Source organism: Aureobasidium pullulans, assembly GCF_000721785.1.
Source record: "Aureobasidium pullulans EXF-150 unplaced genomic scaffold scaffold_10, whole genome shotgun sequence".
NCBI lineage: Eukaryota > Fungi > Ascomycota > Dothideomycetes > Dothideales > Saccotheciaceae > Aureobasidium > Aureobasidium pullulans.
In genome coordinates this window covers 344,662-357,549 of record NW_021941030.1, presented here as the reverse complement: position 1 = coordinate 357,549, position 12,888 = coordinate 344,662, and the positions used below count along the sequence as shown (strand labels likewise).

The window sequence follows — 12,888 nt, the reverse complement described above, 5'->3', positions numbered from 1 at the left end:
ATTCATGTCTAATAAGACGATCATCACCATCTTTCTTCCACAGCATCATCACCATCACCATTCCCTGACACTACTCAAAACCTCACGCGCTACAGGCCACAATGCTGTCGATACCTAAATCGCATCCGATGAAGATCAGCACTCTAAAAACCTACATAATTCTCCAAACATCCCATCCCAGAACATCAATATTCATATCTCATATCTCCCATTTGGGAGTAGGGAAGTGCAAGTAAAACAGCATCTCCCAGCCACAAGAATCAAGAGCGCAAAGATGCTTGTTTCAAAAACAGAGTGAATTCGAAAAGAAGGAGAAGGACCAGTGAGAATTGAACAAGATGCGCCACTGTTTGCGGATCAAGCTCCCGCTCTGAAAGATACGGTGTCATGCTGCAGCTCTATTCCAGACGGGGTTTGTTGATGGAAGAGCAATGTGAAAGTATGCATAGGAGAAATGAATGGTTTGATTGGTTACGAAATGACTGAAGACTATCTGAAAAGAATGTGTCAAATCCGCGAACGTCTGTGGTTGAAGATTCCTCGATCACGCCCTTGTGAACACATCAATCAATTCCTGAAGACCGGCCTTGAGTTCTTCACTTGATGTCCATTCGTAAAAGGTCTGAGGAAACTGTTTGGCCGTCGGGCGCCATTGACTAGTGGGATCATCCGTCCAGTCGATATAGCATATCTGGACTGGACATCGTCAAAGAGCAGCCATACAAGCTTCCAGTTATCCTGCTGCAGGTACTTCAGGAACTCAACCAGCTGCGAATAGTCATCCATATCCGCAACAATGAGCTTGACATTCCGAAATGCCAGTAAACGTGCCCGGAAGTTGGAGAGCTCACGCGGAGCAAATCATCGTGCAGATTTGACAATCCTCTATCAGCACATCTGCCACCCTTGTATATGGGAACCGGCCATGTAGGTCGACGCACCATCCCAAGAAGTTCGTCGTAGGAAACCAAAGCTTTGTGAAAGGGGCCTTCGTCACCATGCGTATGCGGAGATACAGATAGCTCGAGGACTCATCCGTACGTGCGACAGAGATCTCGCTGCAAGTTTGTTCAGAACACTTTCGCACACGAAAAGTGATCGGTATGCGTTGGTAGATATCAAACATCGTTTCCAAAGAGGACAATTGAGTCTCCCGGCTGGTACGGTCTGCCCACTTTTGAAAAATGCCGACAGCGTTTTTTTTTTGTAGAATCACCTGGCGGGTCGGGTCGATTGTGCAAAGGGAAACGACATGGACGGGAAGGCGTAGATGAGCAGGTGTACGTTTGGGAATGGAGATTTGGTCGAGTGCCCCCAACTGGGCATTTTCACATCACGACCCGGAGTCTCGGTCACTAGTTCGCATCACTCAATTCAGCGTGGAAGGGTGCAGTGTGAACAATGACAGCTTCGCTGAGCTCCTCAAGGCAGATCCTTTGCTCGACTTCCTCAATGTACACAAAAGTCGCACTGTCAGAGAAAAGAGCTTACGGAAAGCAAGAAGGCCCGGAAACATTTGAAATTGCGGGAGCTTGTCGACTTCTTTAAGCCGACGTATCTGCTTCCGAAGCAAAGAGCATAGCCAGAGCAAGCACCCAGGTCACTGTGAGCGGTGCTGTGGTATGTTATCTCCGTATCGGACTACAGCATTGAGGTGTGCGAATTGAAGTTACGCAGAGAGGTCCCCAGGCAAAGATGTACTTGTGAGAGCGCCTCCCCTTTTTGATCTCGCATCCGTGTCTGCAGTCATGAGCACCTAACACGTAACACAACAAAGGTTAGTAAAGTGAACAACACATTTCGACCCAATATCTTCCACTTAAGGAGTCCGACCTTCGAACGCTCCTCTACAAATCCTCATCACTTGCCATACTTCACCTAAAATATATGTCACGACAAAGAAACTCATGAGAGAAAGAAGCCTTACGGAACAGCACAAAGGCGCGAAAACACATAAAATCGCAAGATGGCTTGTCGATCTCTTCCGGCTGCATTCAACATTCTTCAGCTCTCACTGTGCCTAGGCACTGAGGGTGGTTGCATCTCTATAGTGGACTTGTGTGTTGAGATTTGGACATTGGAGTTATGCAGAAGGGGGGTGTTGAGCGAGTTGCATGGGTTTCGTTTCGGAGCACTGAAGTACTTTTTTTTTGGCTCTGGTGTGTTTGCGGGTATGAGCATGTGTTGCGAGGGACCCAACAAGAGTTCATAGACGGTGATTGCAGAGCAGTCTATCTCCTGAAGTTGAACGTTGATGTACGTGACTTGAAGTGATGCAGGATTAGATGGGATGACGAATTTGATCGTTGATATATGGTAGTTGAAGTGATGCAGAAATCTTTTCAAGGGACTGAGCGTGATCTTGGAAAGCGGCCATTTTATATGTTCTTTTACTGACCTGAAATGACATCTTCACCGCACTACACGATGTCATAGCATAATGACCAGATGTGCGGTGATCTTTTTTCGTAGGCCCTTCAATCGGGTTGAATAAGGGTTCATCACAATATACGGAGCTGAATTCGAAGAATGACCGCTTCTGCAGGACTGGGTTTAAAGTATTCGGCGCCACCTGATATCGCAACATCATCGATAACGACGACTACGTCCCCAACATTGTCATCCGCTCATACTGCTGGTGCGGCCCGGCCGACTGCTTAATTCAGTGGTACCGCAGTGCCAGGCTGTCGGCTTCAAAGAACCAGGCAAGGCGTTTCTTTACCTGCGACAGACAGCAGTGCATGGATTGAGACCGTTAGGTGAGTCTTCTTCAGCAAGGCTCGACTTCGAAGCCCGACACAAAGTCGACAACCGATAGTTCGAGTTCAAGTTCAAACGACTCCAGCTCGAGCAGCGACAGAGGAGAAGTTTGCAGCCTCTGGGTTGTGAACAAGGACAGCGAGACAGATCTGGCTGGATGTCGAGTGGTCGGGTCACTGTACTCGGTCAATATAGTGGCTCATCTCCGTATCAGACTTGAGCATCGAGCATGACATTGAAGCAATGCAGAATGGTGAGCATGACCCCGTAGAGCGTCTGCCTGGAGGCAAAGAAAGGGGTTGATGGACATCGAGGCTGTACGAAGGCTCCGACAGTACGCGTCTTCCAGGCAGCTGACGAATGTTGAAGGGATGCACATGGCACAGATCAATTGATTCGTGTTGTTGTAGTCATCGCCACTGGTTGGATTGAGCAACAAGGCGAAGCAGTGGAAACGGGCATGTTGTTCAACACAGACCATGAGAAATATACAGAGCCATAGTTAAGAAATGACAACTACAACAGAGGTGGAAAGAGGTCAGTAAGTCGGCATGAACAAATTCACTCACGGAGAGAACAGCGCCCGGACGATTCGGATAGGTGTACTCGTACAGGTACGATAGCAAGTGGTGTAACTTCACCTTCCTTCTTTGACAAGTAACATGTGCCTCTGTTGTGGGGAATAGGCGATTGGGGCTGAGCCGACTACCTCTACTGGAGCATGTCTGGGCAGCGGAAAGGTCACGATAGGGCGAGCAGAGGGGGCTGTGTAGAGCTGAAGTAGTTGAGCAGTTTCTCTTCCAAGCAAAAGCCCAGAGAATGGTCTGTGAGAAGCAAAAGCCGCGCTCGTGTGAATGATGTCGACGGGCAGGGATACCGTGGGGGGCGAACAGCGAGGCTTAGAGGGTTCAAAGGTCCATGCAGCAAGCAGTGCAAAAGAAGTCCATACAGCGGGTTAAGCGATTGTGCAAATGCTGGCCGAGTTCATTCCAGGCGTGCAGTCTTGACTCGGCGGATTTGGAAGGAGAGAGACCGGATAGGAACGAATTGCTGCGGCCGGTGTAAAAGATAAGACAGGCGCAACGGGAAGACAGGCGTGCACAGGCAAGACAGGCTCGAAGCTTCGGCGGCTGAGCGGTATATGCCCGACCACGTCCGTGCACAGTGATGGTGGTGAGGAGGCAGTGCAAAGGTCGCCAATGACCTTGATAAATACCTAGAGGCAGGCGCCTATCGCTGGCTATTAAGCACACAGACTCACCTATCAGTACCTACCGGCTACAGCACAAGTCCCTACAAGACAAAGGCTTTTGGAAGAAAGACGAATTGCTCGGTCATCCAATCTCAACCCCACACTTTCCACCGTCTATCTCCAAGAAAGTCCCGCCGCCGCCTCAGACACAATGGCCGCCATCACATCTCTACACACACCACCAATGTCTCCTCACAGCTCTACCGCTTCGTCGCCAGCAAAGCGCAGACACTCATCGCTCTCCCTCGACCTGAGCAACCTGCCGCAACTATCCGAACCCACTCCTCCTTCCAACACCTTGATCATCACCAACCTCAACGACGTCGCCATCTTCTCCGCCACAAACCTCGCAAGCATAAAGCAAGCACTCGACAGCCATGCCACAACCTACTCCTTTTCACCGCTGAAATCCTTCCGTCGCATTATCGCATCTTTCTACTCGGTCGAAGCCGCCATCGACATTCGCAGTAAACTCGACGGCGAGAATGTGCTCGGTCAACGCATCCGTGTCTACTTCGGCACAGAGACAAAGATTGCTTCGGCAGAGGACCAACACCTGAAGGCTCCCTCTACCGGAAAGCTGTTCTTCATCTCTCCTCCTCCTTCGCCACCTCACGGCTGGGAGTCCCGCCATGAGGACCCTCCTAACAAGGAGGTTCACGCTGAGGACTTGGCCGATGCTTTGCACAGATTGTCTTCTGTACCTGAGGATGAACAAGTACATGCCCAGCATGTCGAACAGATTGAGGAAAAGACCGCACCTGTCTCCGCAGCCGTCACAAGAAGCAGAGCCGACTCAATAACCATCGTCTACTCTCCTATCGAGCAAGGCCACTCGCCTCACTTGCCCGCTATCTCTGTCGAGGATACTAGCTGCGAGGCATCACCCACGGAAGAGAACTTTGGCGAAGATGCTCAGAAGCCAATCACACACACCGCCCGTCCCCCTGTTGAGCTCATGGAAGAGTAAGCCGCTTCACACATACATTATTATATTCTGTTCAAGGCGTTTCAGTTGGGCTAGGTCAGCGGTTCATTATGGTAAATCGGGGGGCAAGGGTACAAGCATTGGGTCAGGCGTATTCGAAACAGCGACAAATTTGTTCATCTCATCATCAGTATTCAGAAAGCAACAATCAGCAATGAAAAAAATCATAAACTTATCAATCACTCAATCGTGAAATCGTGATATCGTTCAACCGTGAAATCGTGAGATCGTGAAATCGTGAAATCGTGAAATCGTTGAATCATGTGCTTTTAACAATACAACCTCACCATGTGATTTCACCAACATCAGCGCCATCGCACTCACTTACCCTGCCGCACCCCGTTCGTCGAAGTATATATTCGACGCACCCTCGCCTCCTCCATTCCTCTCTTTCAACATCGACGACGGGTTCGAATCTCATTTGTGGGTTCGAAGCTCAAGACTTCAGCGAGTGCTTTGATTAGGTCTCCTGTTCGTTTCTTGATGTGTATCGGGGCGACATCAGGTCAGTGTATGTCTCTATGCATGTCGACTCTCTCGAGCGGATCACGTAGTTTCATTGACGAACATGAGGGAACGCATGATATGCTTTTGTCTCTGCATCCACAGAAGGTGGGGATCAGTTCTATCTTGTGCAGTCTCACCTTGTTTAGGAGTTCAGGAGTTCATCGCAGTGTTTGAGAAAAGATAGTTACGGGGTGGTTCCACTATAAACAAATAAACATGGTGTCTTGAGAAAGAAAAAGAGGCGCTGGGGGGGTGTACGCAAAAAAAGAGGCATGTCCTTCCTTCTCCAATAAAATCACAGCTTATTACACTTTTCTGCTCTCTTCCTTCCGTCTTGAACTCGTGGGTTCTCTGTTGTCCGCATTCTCTTGATGTACTTGTGATCCCTGCTGGCGGGGAAATGTTGAATGTCTGGTCCAAATTGATCGCTTACTGAGTGCGACCGGCGGGGGCAGCAGGTCTGGCGGCAGCACCACCCTGGGGACCCATTCTCTTGCTCCTGTTGTTGCGGTTAGTACAATGTTGTCAGAAGGTTCGGATCAGAAAACATACATGAAAGTTCTGGAGAAGAATGAAATGCCAATCATCAAAGCCCAGCTAGGCATGACAGAGAAACCGTAGACGACCCAACCGAAAGGAATGGCAAGACCGGTCTTGGCAAGAATGCCATCGAAGGGGTGGAAGAAGCCCTCGTAGGGAGTGCGCTCCTTGAAGAAGGCCTTCTCGGTAGCGATGGAAACAAAGTCCTGGGCGGAAACGGTGGTGCGGTTCAAGGGGAGGAAGTAGACGGTAGTGGCAGGGGTGGTTTGGTCGGGAAGAGGCTGGGGAAGCTGAATGTAGATGACACTGGGAGCACCGGCACCCCAAGCGTTGCACAATTGAGGCTCCTTCTCACAGTCCAGACGGGCGAGTTGAGGAGCGCTGGGGACGGCGGAGAGGAGAGGAACAGCCTTGATCCACTCTTCGTCGGCGCGGTTGCACATGCCGAAGCAAGTACGGTTGCCGCCAGTGGTGTAGACCATCCAATCCTCAATACCGGGGCTGGCGGTAGCGGCGCCAGGCTTCATGACCTGGAGGTAGTTCTCCTTGGTCAAGTCGGTGACGGTGAGCTGCTGAACCTTGCCGGCGGCGGCATAGGCGGGGTTGGGGACACCAGATGCAGCTGAAGCAGCTGCTGAGCTGGCAGAGTTGACGTTCGAGGTAGCGGCGCCGATGAAGTTGTTGAGCCAGCCCTTGGCCTGCTCGAGAAGAGGGACTTGCTGCTGGGCAGCTGCCATGGCAGGCAGTGCCAGAACGACGGGAGCGAAACGCATCGTGTATGTGTTTGTGAAGTGGACGGCTAGTTGGAAGGTAGGCAGAAGTCAGGGGCTGAGAGAGAATGTATTATTCCTGCTGCAACACGTCTATGTTAGCGATTTCGAAGCTTGGACGTCTTTTCTACCGATTTTCACTGACCTGCGACACTTGGATGTGGAATTTCTGAGCTCAAGTCTCGATGATTGATAGCCGTTGCGATGGACTCGGGCGCGGAGTCGCGATGATGCCAGAGTGCATGCTCAGTGCTTGGCACATCTTCGCGTCCAACTTCTTACACTATCGAGACTCGACCATTTTCATTTCTATCAAATCAGACAAGGTTTACCTTCTACTAATTGACGAACTCGGGCTCGAACTACTCCATCGATGCCTAACGACCCTCAAACTACAGCATACGACGTTTCACATATTCAGTATTTTGCTTCCAGCTGCCTACATCACGGCTCAAAATCTGGCATCGACACATAAGGCCAGATGTCCGTCGTGTCGAAAGGAAACAGAGCTTCCAAGTCAGTATTATCGTATGACAAGAAGTCCTGCACATTTGGCTGGAAGATGGCCATTTCGGTCGTCATCTCATCCATCCGCAGTGGATCCATGTTTGAGAGTTCTTGCGGTGTGACCCCAAGCAATTGCTCGGACTTCTCAGCTTCGAACCTGGATATGCATTCAAGCACAGCATCTAGATGCTGGCAGAACTCTCTTGCGGCGATGTTACCCAGACGATCGAGCTGCTTCATGAGGTGGTGTGCCGATTGAAATGTCTCCTTGTCGGCCATTGCATTAGATCCAACGCAGAGGTTGGCCACTGCAAGAATAGTTGCGGCAGCATAAAGATACTGAGCCGAGGAGTAATCCAGGGCTGGAAGTGCCGTCCAAGCTTGAGTGAGGAGGCGACAGGTATGTCTTGCTGTATGTACGCAAGTCTCGGCCAGCATGAATGTAGCTTGGGGGATCTCATCTCTTCGATTTGTACGATTCGTGACATGGAAGACTTGCAGTAAGGTTGGTCGAGTCGCAAGGATGACACACTGACAGCAATATTAGCCACGTTGATACTCCAGGTAACGTGGTTTGCATTCACGTTGTCTCGAGATACTGATTCAACATACCTGATTGAAAGAGAGATGCAAAGCAACAATATGCCAGCTCGCAGGTTTATCTGGCTGCATCCTCACATTCTCCGGTAGTGTTGCCGACCAATCTCGAAGACTTTTGAAAATGGCCTGTACTTTCTGAATGAATGGTCGATCGCTCTTCTTCCGGCTGTACAGTGTTGAAATTGTTTCGCCAGCAATACTTGCTAACCTCATACTTGCGCAGAGGTAGTCAGCACTGACCACATCACCCTTCTGTGCATCAGTGAGCCCGACATCAGAAGGTGGACTGACTTCTATGTCATCATCCAGAATGAAAGCAGAATGTCCGATCTTACTTGCGATGAAGCGATCTAGAGCGTAGACTGTCCACCATAGACGTGCTCTCATCTGTCTTGCTGCAAGGTCTGGTAATTGGGATTCTGCAATGTTGTGGTGTAGTCCCAAGGTCATAGCGAGTCGCATTGCAGACCCGATGTACCAATATGCCGAGTGTCGTCTGTTCATCGCTAAACAGTAAATTGTCTGGCTCTGTCAGCAATTGGATTGCACCGCACCTGCCTCGACTTTGACTTACGAAACATATCAGAATCTCTACATGATCGGCAGTAGCACGCTCCGGCAAAACAGGAAGTAGCGCTCTAGCTTTCGCAAAATACGGTAATCCTGGAAAGTGCGAGTCCTGCGACTCGGCTAGTCTAGGAGAGTAGACTTGGGCAAGTGCGAACAAGGCGAAAAGTTTGCATTGCTTCATCTGGCTTAGAGAAGCTCGGTCGGTATATGCTTTTTCGAGTATGGCTCGCACACTTGACAGAGAAGAAATGTGGTAGCATTGTCCGACAGTTGCGATCACAGACTCGACAAGCAGGTATGCTTGAGGTCGACTTGGCCATGATGCATTCTCATCTGCTGCTTGCACGATTTGGCTATCTTGGACGTAGTGTGTCCTGGCGATATGGATTTCTGCCTGCGTATGCAGTAGAAGTTGTCTTAGTCGCGACGAGAAAGCAGTGCATGCTGCCTCTCCGATGAAGATTGGGCTTTCATCAAGTGGAACAAACCAGGCATCGTTTCGTACTAACGGGTTGCCGGAATCCGTGTTACCGGAGGGATCCGGCGTATTGCTTTGGCTCTGTAATTGATGGTCGCTTTGTGGTGTGGAACCTTGTTGCTTTAAACGATCAATCTCCTTGAGTAGGTCATTGATATAGCTTCAAACGTGTTAGCTGTGTTATAGCTTGCTTTTCCTGTCAACAGCACACCTTTCTCTGACTGTCGTCTTCCTATCTTTGACAGGATAATCGCACTTCGAGTTATCAGCCACCTTGCAATTCTTACAAGGCTTTTGACCATCGCATTTGATTTTGTGTGAATGGCATCGCTGACAACTGTGTTCGGACATTTGATCAGTTTAACCGAGGCTCTATTGAAGGCGTCCAACGACATACGCGACACTCTTCCTCGGCTTCTTCGCTACCCTGTGCTCAGAAGACCTCGTAGCTCTTGCTGTTTCCATTGTGATCACTTGCAGTTTTTGATTGTTTTGCCGGAAAGAGAGTTGGAAAGGTTAGGAGAGGAATGGCAAGGTCGCGTGTCGTGTGTGACTCCGCCTCGGTGAAATGCTTCGTTTTGCCGAAGCAATTGGCAACGGGAATGAGGTACTATTCGCCTCCATTCTTTCGACATTACCAAAAATCACAGATGTGTCTCGGATCTGTGTAAGAACATTCTAACTCCCTGTGTAATGATACGGATATCTATGTCTAAATTGCAAGCTGCTGCCCATATATATATATATATATCAGGATCTATGCTCTTCTATGACTAGATGCAACTCCTATTGCTTCTGACGATCCAAAAATACTGCGATACGACACCACATCTCCAATGGGTTCGCATACATCGGCCAGTGTCCGCTGTGAGGTATCTCGGCCAGCTCCACTCCGTTGGCCTCGAGATGACCAAGATATGATAGAGAAGCATTCTGCTCTCCATACATGAACATGCGAGGAAAAGGCAAAGACAAAAACTTCGTCATGATATCCGCGTTGTCAGATAAATCGACCATTGATTCGAATATGCCGCGTACAGCACCGACTCGAACCTTGTGACGCAAGCTTGCAGAATACAATGAACTCGAGAATTCTTTTGAGCTGCGAACCCTCTGTACAAAGGCTTCGAAGAACACTTCCGGGTCGTCTGAGTGATATGTGATGACTTGTCGGCTGAGGAAGCAATCCTCAGGGGCGATATTTCCTTCAATGTCGATGAAGCTCACAACTCTTGACGGATCCTGATGCGCTAGCATCAATGCTGTCAGGCCGCCCATGGAATGGCCGCAAAGGTGGAATCTCTGAATGCCTGCCAGTTGGAGTACGGCCTTTGCTGTTTCCATCAAGAACGGTATCGACATCTTTGAGAGGTCGTTGCAAACAGTTTCTCCGCATCCAGGCGCATCATATGCGAGAAACGGTCTTCCAGAGAAAGACGGATGATGGACAATGTCGATGTAGTCTTCTTTTGTTGATCCAAAGCCATGCAGGAATACAATAGGGGCAAGGTCTGTAGTTGCTTCTCGCCGAGTGGCGGCGATTACGATGTCCACTCCATCAATTGTGAGGTCGTACTTTTCGTGAATGAGCTTGGTATCCATGTCTCTATTGGTCTCGGAAGTCGTAGCCATGATTTTGTGAGGAAGTCCCGATGACCCTTGATTCGAGAAATTTAAGACACAGTAGCAAATGAGAAAATGGAAATTTGGCGCTGGAGGAGCAAGAAGAAGAAGAAGACAGGAAGTGAGAGTTAAAGAAACGCTTTACCTTCAGCACAGTCACCACCTCTTGAACATACCAATTTCTTCTACCACCACGGGTGTCGGTCAAAATTGTCACCTTACCGACATATAACGACGTGCTTCTAGAGTGATGTGGACATGTTGGCTGTCTTTGCTGCAGTCATCCATGTTTTATGTTTTCGGCAAGAAGATCACTTTACCGAAAGCCCAGCCGAAATCAGCCATCGGCTTTGTCAACGTCACCTGTGCTGCTCGTTTGTATCGATATCAGGAGACCAGCCTGTTGATGCTGTTCTGTTTTATTTCAAACATCTTTGATCCACGCGCATGCTGCTTTTTTATATGAAGATATGGGGAATCCCATTTCAGAGGCCTACAACCTGACTGCGATTAGCTTCTCCTGGGCTTATATCTCTCAAACAATTCTCCGTAACACGAAACAGTATCCTAGACGACTCTCCTGGTGTTCAGTGGCTATGTACGCTTCTCCATCGCAGCATGACACAAAAGAAACGGTCCCTTTCAGCGTCCAGCAAGCCCCACATAAAAATTTGTACCTCAACCTCCTTTTTGTTTCTCCATCATCCACCCACCCTTCCTCCATCCTCTTCCTGCCCTCTACGAAGCAAAATGATGGTCAGTACGGAGGTCGAACCCGCGACCTTTTTACTTCTAGGAGGTTCGACATGGAAGAACGGAACCAAAAAGACAAGCCTTGAGTTTCGCTGTCGCTCATCTTAAAGCTTTTCTTTTTTTCGTTCCAGGAGGAAGCCCTGGGGTCGACCAACTACAAAACGACATCAAACCAAAAAAGATATTTAAGAATGGTCAGTACGGGCTGGAACATTGTTAGTTGATAGTCGGAAGTTTGAAAGTTCAAGTGTACTTACGGTCGAACCCGCGACCTTGGCGTGCCGTGTATCGAATGATATTAGCACCACGCTCTAACCAACTGAGCTAACCGACCTGTCAGAGGTAATTGCTTACCACGTGATGTGGCGATTTTCGTCAATCCAATCCATCATGCGCGGGACTGCAGTTAGGCTCGAGCACATGAGTTCATAGTAGAACCCTAAGACACGACCTATAATCGTGAAGAGGAGTTGCTAGAAGGAATTCAGCTGTTGATATTAGATAACCAGTCGCACGGCACTAACTAAATGTACCCTCATTTGGTACAATAGGCAGGTTATACTGCTTTAGATTTGCAGTAGATAAATGCAAAGGCCATTAAGACCGAAGCGGTACTTAGTCTATAAGGATACGTACGTCTTGTAATCTCAAAATACAAGCTAATACAACCTTTTGTATCATTGTAGCTCTGTCTTTCGAAACTTCTTAGTCAAACAGATTGAAATTAAGGTTCACTTGCTAAGTAAGAGTGTTGATTGTGCTTAACAGTTTTGGAAAATGAGTTGGTGGTACGGAGTCACATTCCGGGTCGTAAAGCCTGAAGCCTGAAGCCTCGAGGCTCGGATCTCGCCTATATTTGCCACAGACCCCCACCACCCTCGGACTCGAGGATACTCGACCAGAAAACTTTGAGGGATGAGGTTCTTTGATGTCGGAAAAATCTTGTGGTTGGCAGACTTCGCAAATCTCGACTCTGGCGGACACGAATCATCGTCGGGAGATTTCTGAAAACCCAGGCTTCACCCACTTTCTCTCGTGGTATCTTGCTCTTTCCTTCACGTATGATGAAACTAGTTACACTGATGGAAAGCTGCACCTTTCGGGCGTCCAGGAGACGTCTCGTCCTAAGGTCCTCCAGAATGCAACATTCAGGCCAAAATTTTGGTGATATATAATTTTGTTGCAAACCCTTCAACTTATCGGAGTAGGGATAGTAGTTTAGGGGCATAACATCTTTTTCGCATGTCTTCATGGTCTAGAGAAGGTCCTGGGTTCGATTCCCAGCTATTCCATCTTTTTGCTTGTCTAGGGGTCGTTGCTAGGGTCCAGGAAGCTCTAGGGAACTTTTGGTGGTCACCCGAAAACGTTGAAAATTTCCGGGTGACCCCGATTTTTGCTCGAGTCATCGTTGCTACTCAGCATCGAAGAGTACTAGACACGTACACTGTGCAAATTTCAGGACTATTGGTCCAGTGTTGGTTGAGATATCTCGAGTCCAAGTGGGAGGCTTCAAATCGCTCGCTACAGCTGTATCTGACGA

General features: G+C 48.9%; 5 protein-coding genes across 5 annotated transcripts; 2 read left to right on the top strand and 3 right to left on the bottom strand.

Moving 5' to 3' along the window:
- Positions 1 to 3,990: 3,990 nt before the first annotated feature.
- M438DRAFT_345944 (Calcipressin) lies at positions 3,991 to 5,183 on the top strand. The gene has a single exon (XM_029905560.1). The coding sequence runs from the start codon at positions 4,164 to 4,166 to the stop codon at positions 4,980 to 4,982; it is 819 nt and encodes a 272-aa protein (XP_029760042.1). The 5' UTR covers positions 3,991 to 4,163; the 3' UTR covers positions 4,983 to 5,183.
- Positions 5,184 to 5,936: 753 nt separating this feature from the next.
- Positions 5,937 to 6,820, bottom strand: M438DRAFT_335584 (uncharacterized protein; the record flags this gene model as incomplete). Its single annotated transcript, XM_029903816.1, has 2 exons — positions 5,937 to 6,006; positions 6,060 to 6,820. The coding sequence occupies 2 exons, from the start codon at positions 6,818 to 6,820 to the stop codon at positions 5,937 to 5,939; spliced, it is 831 nt and encodes a 276-aa protein (XP_029760041.1).
- Positions 6,821 to 7,097: 277 nt separating this feature from the next.
- On the bottom strand, positions 7,098 to 9,458 carry M438DRAFT_397429 (putative fungal-specific transcription factor). The gene is made up of 5 exons (XM_029909308.1): positions 9,370 to 9,458; positions 9,184 to 9,309; positions 8,499 to 9,132; positions 7,937 to 8,446; positions 7,098 to 7,855 (listed from the first exon to the last, which is right to left on the bottom strand). Exons 1-5 carry the CDS (start codon positions 9,435 to 9,437, stop codon positions 7,262 to 7,264), a joined length of 1,932 nt encoding a protein of 643 aa, XP_029760040.1. The 5' UTR covers positions 9,438 to 9,458; the 3' UTR covers positions 7,098 to 7,261.
- A 196-nt stretch (positions 9,459 to 9,654) lies between these two features.
- On the bottom strand, positions 9,655 to 10,734 carry M438DRAFT_345940 (putative hydrolase or acyltransferase of alpha/beta superfamily). The gene has a single exon (XM_029905559.1). The coding sequence runs from the start codon at positions 10,602 to 10,604 to the stop codon at positions 9,759 to 9,761; it is 846 nt and encodes a 281-aa protein (XP_029760039.1). The 5' UTR covers positions 10,605 to 10,734; the 3' UTR covers positions 9,655 to 9,758.
- A 300-nt stretch (positions 10,735 to 11,034) lies between these two features.
- M438DRAFT_345939 (uncharacterized protein) lies at positions 11,035 to 11,548 on the top strand. The gene has a single exon (XM_029905558.1). It carries the CDS (start codon positions 11,066 to 11,068, stop codon positions 11,432 to 11,434), a length of 369 nt encoding a protein of 122 aa, XP_029760038.1. The 5' UTR covers positions 11,035 to 11,065; the 3' UTR covers positions 11,435 to 11,548.
- Positions 11,549 to 12,888: the final 1,340 nt, after the last annotated feature.